The 19,918-nt window shown below is 27.7% G+C and overlaps 4 protein-coding genes across 6 annotated transcripts; 3 read left to right on the forward strand and 1 right to left on the reverse strand.

Annotated features, from left to right (window-relative positions):
* Positions 1-126: 126 nt before the first annotated feature.
* Positions 127-1,290, reverse strand: LOC106784261 (sperm flagellar protein 1-like). Its single transcript, XM_014743598.1, has 3 exons — positions 1,140-1,290; positions 851-1,024; positions 127-329 (listed from the first exon to the last, which is right to left on the reverse strand). The coding sequence occupies exons 1-3, from the start codon at positions 1,288-1,290 to the stop codon at positions 127-129; spliced, it is 528 nt and encodes a 175-aa protein (XP_014599084.1).
* Positions 1,291-2,243: 953 nt separating this feature from the next.
* On the forward strand, positions 2,244-5,079 carry LOC106784262 (retinol dehydrogenase 12). Its single transcript, XM_014743601.1, has 5 exons — positions 2,244-2,305; positions 3,076-3,260; positions 3,866-4,105; positions 4,310-4,710; positions 4,975-5,079. Exons 1-5 carry the CDS (start codon positions 2,244-2,246, stop codon positions 5,077-5,079), a joined length of 993 nt encoding a protein of 330 aa, XP_014599087.1.
* Positions 5,080-5,357: 278 nt separating this feature from the next.
* On the forward strand, positions 5,358-6,932 carry LOC106784263 (sulfotransferase 1 family member D1-like). Its single transcript, XM_014743602.1, has 7 exons — positions 5,358-5,439; positions 5,558-5,761; positions 5,856-5,952; positions 6,020-6,176; positions 6,244-6,364; positions 6,456-6,550; positions 6,618-6,932. The coding sequence occupies exons 1-7, from the start codon at positions 5,358-5,360 to the stop codon at positions 6,930-6,932; spliced, it is 1,071 nt and encodes a 356-aa protein (XP_014599088.1).
* A 1,319-nt stretch (positions 6,933-8,251) lies between these two features.
* Positions 8,252-19,398, forward strand: LOC106784336 (mitogen-activated protein kinase kinase kinase 15). Of its 3 annotated transcripts, none has more exons than XM_014743751.1 (24): positions 8,252-8,360; positions 8,728-8,865; positions 8,949-9,157; positions 9,287-9,481; positions 10,830-10,999; positions 11,282-11,450; positions 11,514-11,813; positions 12,612-12,865; positions 12,960-13,119; positions 13,353-13,706; positions 13,799-14,060; positions 14,133-14,270; positions 14,355-14,521; positions 14,593-14,688; positions 14,754-14,893; positions 14,984-15,139; positions 15,663-15,770; positions 16,271-16,383; positions 16,457-16,626; positions 16,705-16,969; positions 17,174-17,501; positions 17,590-17,743; positions 17,832-17,908; positions 17,978-19,398. In XM_014743751.1, exons 2-24 carry the CDS (start codon positions 8,829-8,831, stop codon positions 18,045-18,047), a joined length of 4,092 nt encoding a protein of 1,363 aa, XP_014599237.1. In that variant the 5' UTR covers positions 8,252-8,360; positions 8,728-8,828; the 3' UTR covers positions 18,048-19,398. The 3 variants fall into 3 exon arrangements, with proteins under 3 accessions (XP_014599237.1, XP_014599238.1, XP_014599239.1); XM_014743752.1 differs by having other exon boundaries at positions 15,675-15,770; XM_014743753.1 differs by lacking the exon at positions 15,663-15,770.
* The last annotated feature ends 520 nt before the right edge of the window (positions 19,399-19,918 follow it).

Raw genomic sequence — 19,918 nt, forward strand, 5'->3', positions numbered from 1 at the left:
ATCTTATAAAACGTCGATTAGTTAATTTTTTATATAATTTGTCCACAATTAAAATATACGTGATATCGAGAGCAGGAAAATTTGACGCAACGTTTCACTCTCAGAGTTTAATATAAATGTGTCAAGTTAATGTGAATACGAATTTGAATTTATTTTTGACATCAGACCGGATATACGTAAATCTTTCAATTTCATTGCACCTTCCAAATAAGCGATCTGATGATTTAAAGTACATATTAAATTATCTTTCTCACGTAATTCTTGTTTTAATTGAATACAAATTTGACGTGGCACGTGTTCGTCTTCCTGATCTACTTCAACTTTTTTATCTTCGTTTACGTTTTTCTTTATTCCTTTGATAAAATTAAACGTTGTCGAAGTATCGTTGGTAATATCGTTTAAATAAAAATAAATAATATATAATGTAAAGGAAAAAAGAAATTATTTATATTTAAATATATACGTACGGTAATTAATAAAGCAATTCCAAAAGCAAAACCAACTGAACAACCATATTGCAGCATAAAATATTGCATTTCTTACATAACTTATGGTTAAACGAGAAGGAGCAACAAATTCTTGAATATTTTTATTCTCGGATGTCAACGTTTCAATGTAATTATCATCATTTATATTCACCGGTTGTTTGACATCATCTTTGTTACCTGTTAAAATATGATTAATCGGTATTATTATCATCATATAAAAAAAAAACTACGATAAATTGGTTTATATATTTTACCTTGTTCATAATTTGGCGTTGCACTTAATGGCAATACATCTGGTTGATCGATTTTATCGACTTTACTTCTTATCTCAAAAAGTAACTTCTCGATCGATTCTTGATGACCATTAACAAGTTGACTTATAATGTCTTTATTTAATTTAATGTCTATCTTTGTTAATACCTTACGATTTAACGTATTCCAATTTTCTTTTTTCAAAAAGTAATTATTCGCTGATATATAATTATGAATATCTACGTAACGAGGATAATACACCTTGAGAATTTCAGCTAACAATACTGATCAACAAACGTAAATATAATTTATTAATTTATTTAATATCTCATATTATATATATATATATATATATATATATATGTTTATGTATTATAAATATATATCTAATATGTGTACCGCCATCCGAAAAATCTCGATATAACGAAAGAGGTGATAAATTTTTTTTAGGTTTCGAGAATGGTATACTTTCGATCCAAGCACATAATTCTCTCGAATGATCGTTTTGATCATTTCCATATTCATCATTCATATCTTTTATGTCGTTCATTTTTATATGCTTCAGAAACGTCTATTCAATAATAATGAAGTCAACACTGAATTATAAACCTTGAATAATTAACTTTGTAAGATATATCGTATAAGATTAACCGCACATCTTCGTGTTCTTCATAATCTCTCCGATTAATTTTGTCTCATTTCGAATTAATTATTAACAGACAATTGTCACGTCTCGATATATTTTAATTAACATCATCTACCAAAATGAAATCTATAATATTTACGAAATTCCTCTAATATCAGATCATTCTTTTGTTTGAATAAATGAATTTTTATCGAAATCACAGCTTATCGATATAATAATTAATTTCAAATTTCACAATTAACACACTCTCTCTCTCTCTCGAATAGAACGTTCAAATAAAACGAACTTATAGCTTTGTTCATCAGATTTCTGTATAGCGTCTTTATTATTACTCAACAAGTTTGAGAAACCTTGAAGATACTTTCTCCTATTACATTCTATCTTCTTAGAGTAAATACGATCTTTCGAAACCTTTAATCAATCACACCTGTTTATCTTTAGGCTAAAACTGGCTAATGTAAATCGAAAAAAAACAAATCTTTTCAGAAAGTCGTTGAAAAAAATTTCTGCATATGAAATCTTGATAGATGTTATACTTATATTTGCATAATAGTAGTGTACCGTGTGCATTAGATTATTTGATATAATATATAATAAATATATATATAGGATGTTCAAAAAAAACCATTTAATATTTATGATATATAGGATACATTGTACTAAATAAAATAGCTTTAATAAACATAGGTCGAACCTTTCATTTCTACACACGTTTGATACCTTCTTTTTACAGAGTCGCTAACTTTCTCGAAAATTTCACAATTTTATCGGTCCGAAAACAGGTTAAATCCGGTTACGTAATTCTTCAAAATATCCAATAAAGATCAAAGTTCGATTATCTACGAAACTGATTCGTTATGGGGAAAGTAACTGGTCTTAAAAGTGGGAACAGGAATAAATCCAGAAGAAAGATCAGCAAGTTAGTCACTTCTAATTTTTCCCTTGAATATAGTACTTCTGTGTTAATTAATAAATCTGTGTGTATTTTGTTTTAAATAATAATTCTGTATTCTGCATTTTGTGTAAAATCAGTGAATCTTTTATCAAGATTGATCGTTAACGTAGATGAATAAATTTTAAGGTAAACGAGTTTGAGAGAATATATTTTAGTAAAATTCATTATTACCTGCGATTAGAATTATTTAATTGTTGTTGATCGAAGTTTTGACAGAGACACCACAACACCATAAGCTACAACAAAAAATAAGGATCTTTCTTTAATAATAAATCATCCGTTTCCACTGTAACAGAATTTTAACCAATTATCTACTTTAACTACCCTCTTAGCCCTCTATCTATCACAAATACAAATCTCATCAATCGTCAACACACTCACAATTTTTTAGATCAGTTTTTGATAAAGAGTTCACAGCTTGAACAAAAACTGACTGCACTCTTTATTACGCAACAAGACGTAACAATATTTGATAAACAAAATTATGAATAATATTATACAACAAATCGAACAATATTAATATTTTCTCAATAGTGTAAGATAATGATACCTTAAGAAATAAATAATAAGTAACGAATGAAAAACTTTCAGATGTCTTCTAAATGAATATAACAAAGAATAATATAATTATTGGATACATTGTAGATTATATCTTAAAACATTAGTTAGTTATTATAATCCCTTTCTTTAAAGGATTTAAAAATTTGTATTGATACATTACGATACAATTGCAGTGATCTATTTGACTGGAATTTTATTATCGGCGTTGACAAAAGTAATAAGAAAATGAAAGATAAAACGGTAATTATTACTGGTTGCACGTCTGGTTTGGGCAAGGAAACGGCTAAACGTTTAGCTAAAAAAGGAGCCAAAGTGATTATGGCATGTAGAAGGGTCGATGCAGCAAATACGATTAAAGGTTATCTTCTAATTATCTTTATTATTTAATCAAATAGATAAAACATTCAATAAATGAATAAATGTTTCAATTCATTTGCTGAATCGTTTTTCAACATTATCTCATTCGTATACATTTCGCATACAAATTAATGAATTAAACTACTATGAATCATTAATTTGTAATCATTAAACTTAATTAATTATTTAATCTCATTTATCTATCTTTTTATTTACAATATAATGAACTAATAACGATAATTAACACGTTGACGCTCACTTTGAAATCGGTGATGAGTGAAAAGAACAATTTTCTTTTTTTATTAACATATATATGTGTATTCATTTAATGCGTCAAAACGTCAATGGATTGAATAAAAAGTCCAACAAAAACGGCTCGTCGTGGTGTTAAAAAAAACTTTGTATGCTTTACGCAACAAAACTAATTATATAATTGTTTCAATTCTGAGATTTTTTCCAAAATGCTTTTCCATTGATTTTTCTATGCTTACTTATTTTCATAATCCTATAAATCTCTACACAAAAATCTAAAAATCCCCGAACCTAAAGCTAAGATCGTTACAGTAAACATAACTTTATTAAGCGAGTAAATTCTTTCAATTTCAGAGGAAATAGTAAAAGAGACAGAAAATTCTAATGTCATCGTACGTAAACTAGATCTTGCTTCTTTGCAGTCGATAAGAAATTTTGCTGAGTTAATAAACAAAGAAGAAAGTAGATTGGATGTTCTCATTCACAACGCAGCTACAGTTCAGTTTTTACAAAATCAAATTACTGAAGATGATTTAGAGATAACTATGGCTACCAATCATTATGGGCCATTTCTTCTAACTCATCTTTTAATAGGTAATTAGAACAAATACAATAAAGTGAACAAAACTGAATTAGAACATATTTGACAATTTTGATAAACATATTAAAATTTAAGATAGCGAAATTCGTCTAGCTAAAACTGAATTAAATGAACGCGTACTTTAACGTTAACTTAATTGAAACACTGATGCACTGACTCATATGTTATGAATTAATTAACGTTAAGTATTATTTCAGATCTGTTAAAACAATCACAGCCGAGTCGAATAGTCATAGTTTCATCGGTAGCATATAAGTTTGGCTTACTAAACTTAAACAATCCTAATCCAACAAATTCGTTTCTTCCTGTTAGACATTACTTTACCTCGAAATATGAAAACCTAATGTTTACATTAGAATTAGCACGTCGTTTAGAAGGTACTGGCGTTGTTGCAAATTGTCTGCACCCTGGTATCATAGATACTGGAATTTGGAGAAAATCGCCAAATATTTTATATTGGATTGTTAAATATATAATAATATTTCCACTGGGAATAACACTCGAGGAAGGAACTGAACGAATTATTTATCTTGCTGAGTCCGAAGAAATCAATGGAGTATCTGGAAAATATTTTGTTAAATATTATAGACATTTTGCGGTATGTTATTGTTATTAACTAATCGTTAAATTTATAGTTTCAAAACTCAGATCTCATTTTTCAATAAGAAAAGAAATACAAAATGAAAATATTGTACCATTGATTAAAGATTTAAATTATAAAATTATAAATATTTCTTAAGCAATCGAACAAAATTAACGATAGAGGTATTTCTTTTCTTAAACAATTTGATCGTAATTGTTTTAATAGATTAATGGATTTTTTCTCTTCCATAAATTTTTTATATTTTCTTTCTTTTTATAGAAAAATAGCTTAACGACTATAATCCGGAATCCTGACCTGAGCAAAAGATTTTGGGAGATCAGTGAAAGACTAGTTAAGTTACAACCAACCGATCCTAAAATATAAAAAATATTTGTTAATAAATAAGCGTGTTTATAAAATTAAAAACAACGTACAAATCTCGCTGATAATTATTAAAAAATATAAAAACCATAAGTGAATCCCATTTACTGTATCTTATTGTCAAAAATTATTTTTTTCAATTATAAAAATTTATAAACATATAAATAAATACATAATAAGTAAATAAATGTTATTAATTACTGTTATATTTCATAAAAATGTAAAAAATAGGATAAATGAAAGTAGTACAAATTGAAAAAACAAATAAAAAGCCGGCAGAAATGCCGGTTAAAATGCATCGAAACCGGTTTGACATACATTGCATTTTCGTTGAACCTTCCTCAGTCAGTATATCTCTTAACTGTACATCAGAGTGCATTTAACAGAAATTTCAACAAGTAAGTATTAAACAAATTCTCTTTTATTTATACCTATAATTTAAATAACATAATTTTGACTAAAAGTAATAAAATGATTATAGTGAATAGAAAATCTATAACATTTTCAACATTGGAAGGCGATTCTGCTGATAAATTGGATGAAATATATAGAGTAAAACCAAGCTTTCTCAAAGTAGAACCAGGATCCTGCTTATTACCACCTAATTATGTGTTTTTTGCTAAAAAAATAAGAGATATGAAAATATATGAAGATGACGTATGGATAGTTTCTCATCCACGAACTGGTGAACTTAATTAAACTATTTCGGAGACAAATAATAAATTATAAAATTCTTTTAAACTAATATTAATTATAATATTTTTTAATTATACACACAGGCAGTCATTGGGTACAAGAAATGGTATGGTGTATCGGAAGTAATTTCGATTATGAAGCCTCAAAAACTCTTCTGATGATTCGTAATCCATTACTCGAGTAAGGATTTTTTAATAAAATGTTAATAATTTAATTACAAAAAGATTTATTAAATTATATGTTTTAGAGGATCCGCTCTTGTGGTAACAGGAAATTTTGTAGATTGGTTTTCGAAGTTAGGTGACTCAGTTGAAAATGTTATAAATGCTTCGCGACCTCGTTACATTAAAACACATTTACCATGGGATTTATTACCTACAGATATTCATTTAAAAAAGCCCAAAGTATGTGCATACACTTAATTATTTTTGTGAACTAAAATAATGCTTATACAAATTTAATATCTTTCAGATTATATACATTACTAGAAATCCTAAAGATACTTGCGTGAGTTTTTATCACTATTGTAAAGTTTTTCATAATATAAAAGGCAGCTTCGAAGATTTTGCGGAATTATTTATGAACGAGAATGGTATTAATTTTGCATTAAAGTTATCAATATTATAGAACATATATATGTATACAAAAATTGATAATAATTTTGTTGATAATTTGTGTTTAAGCTCCAATGGGGCCATTTTGGAATCACGTGCTTCCTTTTTGGAATGCTAGAAAACAAGATAATATTTTGTTTTTAAAATATGAAGATCTGAAAAAGGTTTTTATATGAAAATACTTGTAAGATTGTTTTATGTTCTTCTAACTATGATTGCACTTTTTTTTAGGATCAAGTTGAAATAATTAAAAAAACAACAAAATTTCTTGACAAAACGATAACAAATGAACAAATTATTGAGCTTAGCGAACATTTGAAATTTTCTAAAATGGCAGCAAATCCTGCTGTAAATTTAGAACAAATATTAAAACAGAAAGGTGCTGATGAAAATGATCCTAATGCAAAATTTATAAGAAAAGGCAAAGTTGGTGACTGGAAAAATTATATGTCAGAAGATTTAAGTATAAAATTCGATAATTGGATGGAGAAACATTTAGAAGGTACTGACTTAAAATTAGAGACAGAAATTTCAACGTGCGAATAGCAATGAAAATTTTGATATCATGAACATAATATATAATAGAAAATAAGAGATAGAAAAGTCTATATATTATATACCATAATTAATTAATTAATTGCATATATATGTGCAACGAATTAAGACTTCTTTTTATATATTAACTCTCTCACAGCTAAATAATATATTAAACAAACGCAGCTAATTATCTCGATAATGCTTTATATTCTTTTTTTATATTAAAATAAACAATATAGTTAAAATAAAAATAATAGTATTTTTTATTAAAAATATCAATATTACTTATTGACTGACCTAATATTAACAATAAATTATTACACCATAACCAATTCCGATCGCCTAGATTTCACCATGTAATAATTGTTCCAAATGAAGACTTACTTTTGAATATAAAATATATACAAAATTTTAACAGAGAAAAATTTCAAGAACATTGATTAATTATGTAGACGACTATGCAATTAAGAACTGCAACATAATGAAGGATACTATAATAATATAGTAATATATATTATTATATATATACTATATATTATACTATAATAATATAATGCATAATATATACAATATCTAATTAAAAAACGTGTAATTAACTACATATAACTCAGATAATTTTCTTTAAAATAAAATACAATGCAGATTCATAGAGTGCATTTGGAGAACAACAGATTTACTATATATATTACGTATATATGTTAGCTTCCTTTCTTTGTGTGTCATAGAAATGTAAACTTAGCAATTAGCATGTTTTCCTGTTCCCTCATCGTCTCTGGTCGATCGACAAAAATGTTTTATAACGACGACGGAGAAGAGAAAAAATAATCATTGTTTTCATTCGAGATCTTTCGTTGCGTGTGAAGGAACGTATAGAGTCTTCAGCCATCTATCTAATTTATGCTATCCTAATAATAACTTCGAAGACTTTCTCTGCATCTCTTGCACTCATTGAAAACTCATTTCATTCGATAAAGGCAATGATCGATAAGTACTTCTTAACTGGCTTGAAATTTTTCTCTAATTTCTTTCTAATCTTTTTTTATTTATTTTTTAACTCTCAGTTATATTTAGGTAAAAAAATTAAAAATATATGGTTAATGAAACATTAGATGAATTAAGAAAAAAATTGTTGAAATATTATTTCGATTAATCTAACTAATTGTAAGTAAGGATTAAAAGAAAATGTTTGTTTCTGTTAATCCATTATATATTTCAGTGTTTCTATTTTTGAATTAGTAAAGTGAGAAAGAGAAAGAGAGTGAGTGAAGGAGAGAGAGAGAGACAGAGATAGAGACATAGAAAGAACTATGCATGCGCCATCTGTGCGAATAAAAGGAAACTTTTTGCGGTAGGTTGTACTTGTGCACGACCTCGAGCCCGGATTTGTGTGTTCTAGAAGAAATGGACGGAGATTTTTTATAATGTACGCCATAAAAGGTATATTTTGTTAAAACTTAATCACTTTATTTATTAATGTTGTTTGATCATCGAAGATTCATTCAACAGCTTTCCCAAGTAATTTATTGTTAAGACAATCTTAAATCAAATGCGACTGTCATCAAACATTTTTGCTTGTATAATTTACAGCTTTTGATAATTCATACCATAAACTATTTGCTAGTTTGTTATACTTATTGCGAAGAATAATTCATGCATAAGAGTAATTTTGTAAACTCTAAACATATATTTATTTTGTATTTGCAAATTAGAATATATTACCAACATAATTTTATATATGTATATATATGTGTGCTTTATCATAGATTACAGTAAATAATAGAAGTATTTTTATCTTAATATCTAGAGAAAAGTATAAGAAAATCGATCAACAAGATAAGTGTTAAATTATAAATTTGAGTAAAACTGCCTTCGCAGAGCGACAGTCATAACAAGTGTAAGATCAACATGCCGTCCACTTGTGGAGATGGTATAGATATACAAGGTATTAATATAAACATATATTTTAATGTGTTCTATTAAAAAATTGTAATATTCAAAGATATTATTTATATAATCTTTTTGTAGTCAGTGTAATAGATGGTATATCGAGTACAGATAGTATTGGAACGCAGAGCGATGTCTCTGGGCATACTACGGTATCAGGAAGGCCTAGGATGGATGTAGCATGTGTATTAGATCTACAACAACCAGAACATCTTGCACAACGAAAAAGAGCCTTGGAAGAAGTTAAGCAAGCATGTCTCTTAGTTAATGCAAACATGCATCATATACAGGTACGTTTAATTAAAATAATATTATGAATTATGTAATAATTACACAATAAGTTTTACCACACTCACACAATGCAAATACAATAGACGTATTTTAAATGTTATATAATATAAGACTACTTTTTATTACAGTTTGAAAAGCTCGATTTTGGAGAAACTAATGTATTAGATACATTTTATAACGCAGATGTAGCTGTGGTTGATTTAAGTATTCAATTACAACAATCTGCATTATTCTATCATTTGGGTGTTAGGGAAAGCTTTGGTATGAAAGAAAATATCTTGCTTCACAATGATGTGGATACAGAAGCTACGATTAGACTCAAGGTATGTATGTTTTAATATCAATTATAAATTACATGACCTCTTAAAACGCAATTGATAAAAATAATGCACTAAATCAGTATGCGTTAGACAACAAAATTATTTGTATAAATGTTAATCAATGTGAAATGGAAAAAGAAGTATTTTATATTAGCCACATAAAAGAAATTATGTCTAGAAATTTTACACCCTATTTAACATAGATATGTAAATGTCGATAATAAATATAGTAATCAATACTTTATACAATATTACAATATGTATAATAACCTTGTACATTTATTAGAACTAAAATAGTCACACTGAAACCATGATCTTAATTAAAGGTCTAATAAATAACTATGTACTATGAAACCAATCCTATCTTACAATTAGTGAAGATCATATTACACACGTGTTACGAAATTTAATTAACTACATTTCTTACTAAATCATATTCTCTTAAAAATTACTTTGCCTTTTATATAAATTAATTAAGATTTTCAATTATTATTTTTTTTATATTCAATTTCTTAGTTAAAGTTATTGAATATGAATTATAAATTTATATCAATTAATCTACTAATAAAAATAGTACAAATCTTTCACACACATTTAGATAAAAATATATATTGTGATAAAAGCTATTTGAGATGATGATGATGATTTGCGCGCACGCCGCACATGTGCAATATGTCTTATTATCTTCACAAGTCTTATACTTCGTCATTCTCGTATCTACAGTTGAACGGATTATATTCAGGTCTTTATTATTTTCACGTTAAATTGTTAATAATTAAATAGTTCATATATATTATCATCATTATACGTTAATTAATAATTATCTATTACTATTACCGATATTTGAAGTAGGACTCGTAAGATTCATAGTACCACATAAAAACTTTTGAAATTATACAAATTTTGTTTAAAAATATTATCAACAAATAATCGAGTGTAAATTCTTTTTAATACAATCTGCACATTTAGACAATCTTACCACATACCTAATATGTAGTTCTACCATGTATGGAACTGAAAAACATGAGCTCATGCTCTTAATATAGCAGTTATCCATTGTGCTTGCTGGCAGTACGCGGTAATCGAAATTGCTCTATATTTTTCTTCGAAAGTGCAATTTATATTTACATGTGTAGTTAAATTATTATTAAAATTCAATTGTTTAAATTATACATTTGCAGTAGGTATAAAAAGAAATTATATCTTACAAAGGGATTAAATCAAGTTTAATTGTAGTAGTGATAAATTAAACATTAGAGAAACATGAATAAATCCAAAGTAATATTTTATTATACTTTCTTATAATATATCAATAAAATAACTATAATGTAAATTAAAATAATTGTTACAGTTGTCGTGTGGTAGTTACACTTTTGTGTCATATCGTGTAATTGAGTGTGGTTCTTGTGTTGCTACCAGTCCAGCAACTAGTAGAATTACAGGTGAAGAATCCATAGATCCAAAACAACATCTTACATTAAAATTAAAGAAATTATTTCAAGATGTTGAAGTACAATCCAAGTAAGTTTAACAATAATATTTTAAAATAAAATATGTCATATAATTTATTATATAAATTGTTGCTATCTGTGATTCAAAAGTTAATTTGCATTCATAAATAATTAGATCATAATAAAAAAAGACCTATCCATTTGTTATCCTTATCTTATCTTTCTCAGGTATATACTTATCATTTTAAAATCAATAGTCTTTGTATTATTTTGTATCATTTAAATATAAGTTTTTATACAATTAAACAAAATTGATATTTTTAACATAAATTGTCATGTCTGATATTTTTAGAGCTCACATGAAAGAAAAATTCTTAGCAGACTTACGAAAAGCACGTGAAACTTATTCAGGAGAAGAGCTCTCTAGAGCCTTGAACAACATGCGTAAACGTTTGGATGATCCCAATGTTCTCTCTGGAGAAGTGGTGCTTAATGTACTCATTTCATTTCGAGAAATCCAGGTAATTTGTATTTGTAATATAATATAATAAGAAATGATAACAAATGTAATATATTTGTTCTAGGGTTACGATGCGATGGTACAATTAGTTGACGATTTAAAAACAATACCTACGCATAAAAATTATATTAATACCCCTGCCATTCGTTACTTATATGCTTTTGCATTAAACAGACGAAATAAAGAAGGAGATAGGGAAAGAGCTTTGAAAGTTATTGAAAAAGCATTAGAAAAAAAAGAAAATCATGTACCAGACATGTTGTGTTTGTGTGGAAGGATATATAAGGATAAGTTTGTTGAAAGTAGACATACGGATCAAGAAAGTTTAAAAAATGCTATTCATTGGTATAGAAAAGGTTTTGAGGTAATATTTATATGTATATATATATGTCTACACATATGGTGTTCTTCAGCCAATGCATTGCCTTGGAATGATGGATTTTTAGGATTAAAAAATGATAAAAGTCTTTAAAAAATACTAAAAGAAATTGATAATTCCTAAGGTACATATAAATGATCAAGAAAAAACTAGTTTATAGATTATCTTTTTGAAATCTATACTGTAAAGAGCTATAATAATGCTAACTCTTTGTAGGAATCAAGCCAATATTAAATAATGCAATTATGATGAACTTGTACCATATGATTACATATGTGAATATTATCCTATTATTATAAGTTCTTAACATTTAGAAATATCGATTATATTTTTAACAAACAAGCATGAGTATGAGTTAAGGTGGGTGAAACTTAAATCATTCAAAATAATAATTATTATTATTACATGTATTATATTGGATATAATGTATTTGAGCATAGTTATTGTTTAGTAAGCTTTTTATTTATTTTCTACACTTATGTTTTGCGTATGGTATAAGTTTATTATCATTTAATTTTTCCTTGATTATATTACTTTGATTGATTACGAAAATTATTTTGTATTTGTGACTGTCTGCATCTTTATCATTTATACAAATAGACAAATCAATTATCAATTTCTTAGTTTATAGCATTCATACTTTCGTTTGTTGCTTTGATTTCAGGAATCTATTTTTCCAAGTTGATTCAAATGGCTGTTGAATATTATATGTAACAGCATAAGTAATTATAAATTACATCAAGCATCACAGTATTCAGCATGATTACAATTTTTGACCATTAGGTTCAACCAAACGAATATGCGGGTATAAATCTTGCAACACTGTTAGTTATAGCAGGAAATGAATTTTCGAAGAGCGAAGAACTACAACATATAGGAATGGTATTGAATAACTTAATCGGGAAAAAGGGCAGCCTGTCAAGTTTAAAAGACTATTGGGATGTCGCAACTTTTTTCGAGATTAGTGTGCTAGCAGAAGATTACTCTAAGGCTATTCAAGCTGCTGAATGTATGTTCAAACTGAAGCCACCCAACTGGTATGTATAACAAATATTTTTATAATTTTGTTTATCAAATAAAACTGTTATACAAAAATGATGAGTTTTCTATATGAAAGTAATTTCGTTATAGGTACCTGAAGTCAACTATTGGCAACATATCCTTGATAGATAGGTTTCGGAAAAAAAATGAAGAGGCTGAAGCTTCACCTGAGGAGCAAATATTTGGTTTCTGGATGGACTACTTTGTGGAAGCCACAAAACCGGAAGTTGGAGATAGTATACGGTTTCCAGTAAGTTGATAAATGGAATCGTTCTACAAAGGATCCAGTTTTCAATTTGGAAGACTATGGCTTATAGTATTGCATTACGAAACCAGCTTGCTTCTGTACATTTTTGGTCAAAGTAAGAATAATATAAAATGCTTTTCTGTGCAGGTCCTTAGATTAATTAATTTTTATTAATGAATTTTTTATTTTAAATTAATTCATTGAAAGGATATTGTTTTTTGTATTTTCTGTTATAGCTTCTGGTGTTAGAGCCAACGAAAATTTTAATGCCAAGTTACGTCAACGTCAATCTTGGTGCGGAAGAAAAGTCCATTCAAATCTGGAACTTATGCTTGGATAACATGAAAAATAACTGCAAGCAAGTACACGATTGGTTGTTTACTGCAAACATGATCCGAAGTGTGAGCCTATATAAAAGAGATGAGAGATGTCTCTTTTTATACGTTCATCAAAACTCTGATGATTTCCAAATGTATTTGCCATCTGTACAATGTAGGCAAAGATTTTATGATTTGATCTTAGAAATGACCAGAGATCAAGAAGGTATGGTTGCAGATTTGGATGCTTACATGACCGATGATCGTATGAAGGTCAGTGATTTTATAATTAATAGAATTAGTATTAAAAAAGTACAAAAATTATATAAAAATTTATTATGTAATATTTATATTTATATTTTCAGTTTGAATATGAACTGGATGATCAAAATAAAAGAATAATACTTGGAAAAGGGACATATGGTGTCGTGTATGCAGCTCGTGATTTAAATACTCAAGTGCGAATTGCAGTAAAAGAAATTCGGGAACGGAATCTGGGAGATGTTCAGCCTTTACACGAAGAAATTAAATTACATAGTCAGCTGAGACATAGGAACATTGTTCAATACTTGGGGTCAGTGAGCGAGGATGGATTCTTCAAAATCTTTATGGAGCAAGTCCCAGGAGGTCAGTATTAAAACATTTTTCTAATTGAAAAAAAAATGATTAATGTTTATATATTTATTTTTTTTTATTTAGGAAGTCTATCAGCCTTATTACGGTCTAAATGGGGTCCATTAAAAGAAAATGAATCAACAATATCATATTACACTAAACAGATTTTAGAAGGACTTAAATATTTACATGATCAAAAAATAGTTCACAGAGATATTAAAGGTTCATATAAAAAATTGAATTTATATGATCTCTGATAAAATTGTTAATATCTTATTTATGCATATTTCGGGTTTTAATTTTTAGGTGATAACGTGTTAGTTAATACTTATAGTGGTGTAGTGAAAATCTCAGACTTTGGTATGTCTAAACGTTTGGCTGGTCTTTGTCCAAGTGCTGAAACATTTACAGGAACTTTACAATACATGGCACCAGAAGTTATCGACAAAGGTCAACGTGGTTATGGTGCACCTGTAAGTAGAAATATATTTCTATCTAATGTAAGATATTAATATAATTATTTTACCATAAATTGTGATATTAGGCTGACATTTGGTCTCTGGGGTGTACTATAGTTGAAATGGCAACAGGAAAGCCACCATTTATCGAATTGGGTTCTCCTCAAGCGGCTGTATTCAAAGTAAGTAAAAGATATTTTTTATAAAAAATATAATAATTACCAAATACTTATTTTTATTTTCACAGGTTGGATACTATAAAATACATCCCGAAATACCGTCTGAATTATCCGAGAGAGCCAAAAGTTTTATATTAAGATGTTTTGAACCAAATCCTGATGTGAGAGCAACCGCTGCCGAGTTGTTAGAAGATCCATTCTTAAACGAGTATGCTATATTTTAAATGAATTGAATTATTATTCATAATGTACTAAAATGTTAATATTACCATACTCACTTTATATTTATTATTTACAGGAAAAAGAAAACTAGTAGATTAGCAGCACCACCGGACTTTAGTAGAAGCATATCTGTTCCTGCAGATAGAGTGGACCGTTTGGGAAAGTGCGACAAAACAAATAATAATCATATTATAACTGCTGTTCCAATGCAAACATCACAATCAGATGACAGGTACAGTTGATATTTAAAATGATTATAATATCATTTTGTTTACAGCTTGAGATCACTTTTTCCCTGAGTCATTACATTTTACATTCATTTAATGCTTGAACTCGGTATATATGAAGCTTTAATGCCAACATTATCATTGTGATATTGTTAATTGATAACTGCTTTTAAATATTATGTATAGTCCCAAAAGCTTTGAGATATAATTATCTATTTATGATACAACACAAAAATACATACACTATATATGTAATATAATCTTATAATATTATAGAATATGCGAATATTTCATATATATATAGATTCAAATTCTAAATATATGGAAGAAATATTTATCAAATTTAATTCGATAATTTTTTATTTATTTATTTTTGTAAAGTAGTAGTACAATTAACATGACTAAAAGTGATTACTTTGTTTAATAATAATATTCTCAAAGATATCAATCTTATGTTGGATATAATTTTAATTGGTATTTATATAATTAACACAAAGGTATTATTATATATAATATTTAATAATTAAGAATTGCATGTAGTGGAGGGCTAACCAAGTCAAGCCCATTGAGAGAGCGCAGTCCAGCTCATCTTCTGTCTCCCATCAGCATGCCAACTACAACTCTTTCTTTTAACAGGTATGATACCTTTATTAAATAATATTGATGCAATGTGAAACATATACATTATAAACTTCATTGATCTTTTATATTATGATGAAAATGTTTTCACATTATTTACAATTGTATGAATACACAATTATTTTTTGAAATCTTTCATTGCCTCATATCACACTTTAATTATATATGGATAATAATATTCTCCTAAACAATTCCTGCAGAAATCCATGTGATGCTTTTTATTCCTAGACTTACATGTGGTGAATGATTATTGCTTTATCAAATTATTTACATGTAAAATATTTAAACAGGGGCATATGGTACAAATAAATTATAATTATTCTTTCCATAATATTATTTTGATCTATGTGTATAATTAAGTGGAAATTATACGTAAATAGAATAGATATATGTATGCTAAAATAAATTACTCTTTATTAACAAATTATATTAATTATATGAAGTATTTTACAGTGTGTAACAGATAGATATAATATTTGTTTTCTTACAATTTCTAGCACAATAGGTAATACACCATCAATAGAAACAAATGAAAGCGATACAACCGGAGCTTCTATAACCAGAAGAAGTTCTTCTGGTGGATTATTATCACCGGAAGTTGAATTAGGAGGTGATTATGTTCACATATATAACATTTAAAATTTGTTAATAAAATAATCGAATAAATATCCGATTAATTGTAGGGCAATCAGGACATAAATCTGGAGAAGAACAAGAAGGGTTTTATCTATTGAAAAAAGATAGTCAGAGGAGAATGACACTGACAAGAGTTCTCAGTCAAGATGAAACAAAAATTTGTGAGGTTTGGATGAGAGGTATACATCAGGATGTTGGCCAAACTGTTTTACGCATGGTAATTCTACAATATACATTTTTAAATAATGATTATTATTCATTACAATTAATATATAAATTTCAAAATTACTTTTAGAATCATTTGATATTATTGATGCGCGGATTAAAGGACTACATTTCTGAACAAAATCAAGAAGTTATTATAACAGCTATACGCACATTAAAAGAAGAATTAGATTTTGATTCAACAGCGATTAATCATCTTCAACTAGCTATTTACTTGTTCCAAACAGCGGTGAATGAAGTTTTAAGAATGCACAGCATTAAACCACATTGGATGTTTGCATTAGATAATTTAGTAAGAAATGCCGTTCAAGCAGCTATTACAGTATTGTCGCCTGGTAAGCTTTTCTTTACTTTCTCATACATATGTGTTTGCTCCATTCATTTCAATTTAAATCATAAGATTAAATATTTGAAATTCAATCTTAGTATATGAAATGACTTATAAAAATATCTCGTATAAAATGTAATTGTAATTATTTCTTATTAAGACACTTCGACAAACAAATTATAAACGAACTTTTCTATATTGTATTTTATAGAACTTGGAGCAAATTTATTGGGACAAGAGCGTGTACAACCTGGTGGTCAAGGTCCTGAAGAGGGTTCTACATCTGGTGTTTCAACGGTAAATTCTATGAAATCTCAAAAAACAGCTGATTCTGTTGACAACAAATATTGGAAAGAATATCACGATCAAATGGGAACATTAAAAATGGAAAACATGAAGTTATTGCAAGAATTGTTAGATTGTCAAAAATCATATCAAGTATTATTGCAACAGGCTTTAGAAGAACAAAGAGCACAAATGAATACATTAACTCATTTATGTGAGAACATTAATAGAAAAGCCTTAAGACAAGAATCAGGGTAAGCATTCTCAAATGTAGTTTCTCTTTATTTAAAAACATTATTATAATAATTTAAGAAGAAAATTAATATTATTATTTTTGCCCAGTTATAATTCTACTATGTCTGGTTGCAAAAATGGGACTGATCAAACAGATTCATTACAAACAGTTAATTCAAACCCTATAAATTCTTCATACAGAGATGGAGCACTTATCAATTGGTTGCAAGATCTTCAAATAGATGAAGTATCAATCGATAGAGTAAATATTATATATATATCTTTTTCACATTCAAAAATTAACTGATTATAATTAAATTTAATTTTAATGATCACTATTTGTATTATAGTTTATGTATGAGCAATACACTTTGGAAGACGTTTTAAATTATTTTACGAGGGATGATATTCGAAGACTCAATTTAAGGTAATAGTATAGAAGGTATACGATCTAATTATACAAATGTTTAATATAATTTTATGTTTGTACGTACAGAGGTGGCGTTGAACTAAGGATATGGCAAGCTATATTGAAATATAGGAGGGATCAGGAAGATAAAAAATAAAGAAAAGATTAATAAGTACCTATCACTATATTTTACAAAGAGTTATTATCTGTATAAAATGTTTTCTAGCAGGGTAACGTACTTTCGTCAAGTCTGATTACTATGAAATAATCAAATGATATATTTCGTTCGGTGTGTCGCTTGACAAATAGAATACGTTGAACTTCCACTTGAGATCATGAGTGACACGATGATATTAGTAGTATATCGAGTAGTTCCTAACTATCGATTAGTTGCAGATTACTATTGTAAATACCAATAATTAATATTGCAATAATTTGTTATTTTTTCTTCGTGCAACCATTTGTTAAATTTATGTAACTCAGTATTTTTCATCGAACATACGCATCATGATGCATACGTCTTAACGATACAGAATTTGTAAGTTTTTTTATTTGTTCTATGTCACATTCAACGTGATCATGTTTTTCCCCTTCAAGCGGGAAATATTCTATTTATTTTTATCCAAGTTTTCAAATAAGTTATTTGTCATTCATCGTATACTCAGGAATCGACAATACAAGTCTGTCCATGCAAATTAGTGCATACATCTCCACTGCAGAATCAAATGATTAGAAGAATTGATAATGTTGTAGTAAAAACATAAAACAAAAATCAGTGAAATAATTATCAAAAATATTTATATTATCAATACTAACTCAACTGAGAAAGATTATATTTTAAAATGTAATATTAGATTATTCTCTAACAGGAAATGTTTCTATGTCGTCTAATGCTTCCTCGCGAACGAAATTGTTTTCAGTGCCTTGTAATACTACGGTTATAGTACAAGAAATAATATTTATTGTTTCTCGTTTTATATGTTGTCTTAAATCTGTGTATTATATTATATCTATATATTTTTAAATAACAGAACACACAAAGAAAAAGAAAAAAAGAGACAAAATAGTCTTCCGCACTTAAAATAATTGAAACGCATGAAACGATTAATCAAGTAAATTATTTTTGCTTGTTAAAAAATCATTTCTTTTTTTAAATGATATACGATCGAAAAAACAATACTTGATATTACTTTGAACGTCGATCGATTCGTTACGATGCAAGTGCCTACCTTGTCAATGAAATATTTCGAACTTTTCATGTACTCTGCGATATATTCTATATACATATATATATATATGATAATGGATAGATCAATTGTTAATATCACTTCTTGTCATATCAGACTATCGAACATTAACGAGAGTGGGTAAGTTGTTACACTGTTAAAGTATTGTTATTTCTGTCGCATAATAGAACTATCGTCGTTGATCTTAACACATTTGCAATAAAGAATTAAATGAATATTATACCGAATTTTGTAAACCGTAATAAGAGTTTATTTCAATTATCTTCCGATGTTACGAATGAAATAACCCAATTAATATGATATAATCAATCTACTGCATCTTATAGTTCTGTAACATTTGATTAGCATAAAAAAAAGGAAGAAAAAACAAAACGCAAAATAAAATAAAAGAAAATATATTCGTCTAGCGAGGTACTTCGGTTAGCTCGTGTAGCAGGAAAAACGGTAGACAATTACCGTGAAAATTGTAAAAGTTGGAGTCCGTTCTGCGAGGGGGTTTGAAGTAGAGAAAGTCGACGCATTCATTTAAAACGCATAAAAGTTTCTGTCGGCTGGTACGCGTGGTTGGCCTTATTTTTTATTTTTATTTTTATTTTTATTCTTTTTTTTCCAACCATCAAAATGCCTTTTTTATCGCTCTCCTTTTTCTTGTTCCCGCGTGTATGCGTCGGTGCGGAAAAAAGCTACGGTATGAAATATTCACAGGGGTATCCCTGAATGTTAACCGAATACCTTCGATCTCTGGTTCTTTTGTGTAGCTCACGAAAGGGGTGTATTTGCA

This window comes from Polistes canadensis, unplaced genomic scaffold, assembly GCF_001313835.1.
Source record: "Polistes canadensis isolate GaletaPanama2010 unplaced genomic scaffold, ASM131383v1 scaffold_33, whole genome shotgun sequence".
Taxonomy (NCBI): domain Eukaryota; kingdom Metazoa; phylum Arthropoda; class Insecta; order Hymenoptera; family Vespidae; genus Polistes; species Polistes canadensis.

Coding starts and splice junctions, on each gene's coding strand:
- LOC106784261 (XM_014743598.1), bottom strand. CDS start 1,290: ATGAACGACATAAAAGATATGAATGATGAATATGGAAATGATCAAAAC. Junction 1,025..1,139: donor TCGAGATTTTTCGGATGGCG/GTACACATATTA, acceptor TTTGTTGATCAG/TATTGTTAGCTGAAATTCTC. Junction 330..850: donor TATAAGTCAACTTGTTAATG/GTCATCAAGAAT, acceptor ACGTAAACGAAG/ATAAAAAAGTTGAAGTAGAT.
- LOC106784262 (XM_014743601.1), top strand. CDS start 2,244: ATGGGGAAAGTAACTGGTCTTAAAAGTGGGAACAGGAATAAATCCAGA. Junction 4,106..4,309: donor TCTAACTCATCTTTTAATAG/GTAATTAGAACA, acceptor GTATTATTTCAG/ATCTGTTAAAACAATCACAG. Junction 4,711..4,974: donor AATATTATAGACATTTTGCG/GTATGTTATTGT, acceptor TTCTTTTTATAG/AAAAATAGCTTAACGACTAT.
- LOC106784263 (XM_014743602.1), top strand. CDS start 5,358: ATGCCGGTTAAAATGCATCGAAACCGGTTTGACATACATTGCATTTTC. Junction 5,953..6,019: donor ATTCGTAATCCATTACTCGA/GTAAGGATTTTT, acceptor TATATGTTTTAG/AGGATCCGCTCTTGTGGTAA. Junction 6,551..6,617: donor AATATGAAGATCTGAAAAAG/GTTTTTATATGA, acceptor ACTTTTTTTTAG/GATCAAGTTGAAATAATTAA.
- LOC106784336 (XM_014743751.1), top strand. CDS start 8,829: ATGCCGTCCACTTGTGGAGATGGTATAGATATACAAG. Junction 14,689..14,753: donor CTCAAGCGGCTGTATTCAAA/GTAAGTAAAAGA, acceptor TTATTTTCACAG/GTTGGATACTATAAAATACA. Junction 16,627..16,704: donor GCCAAACTGTTTTACGCATG/GTAATTCTACAA, acceptor AATTACTTTTAG/AATCATTTGATATTATTGAT.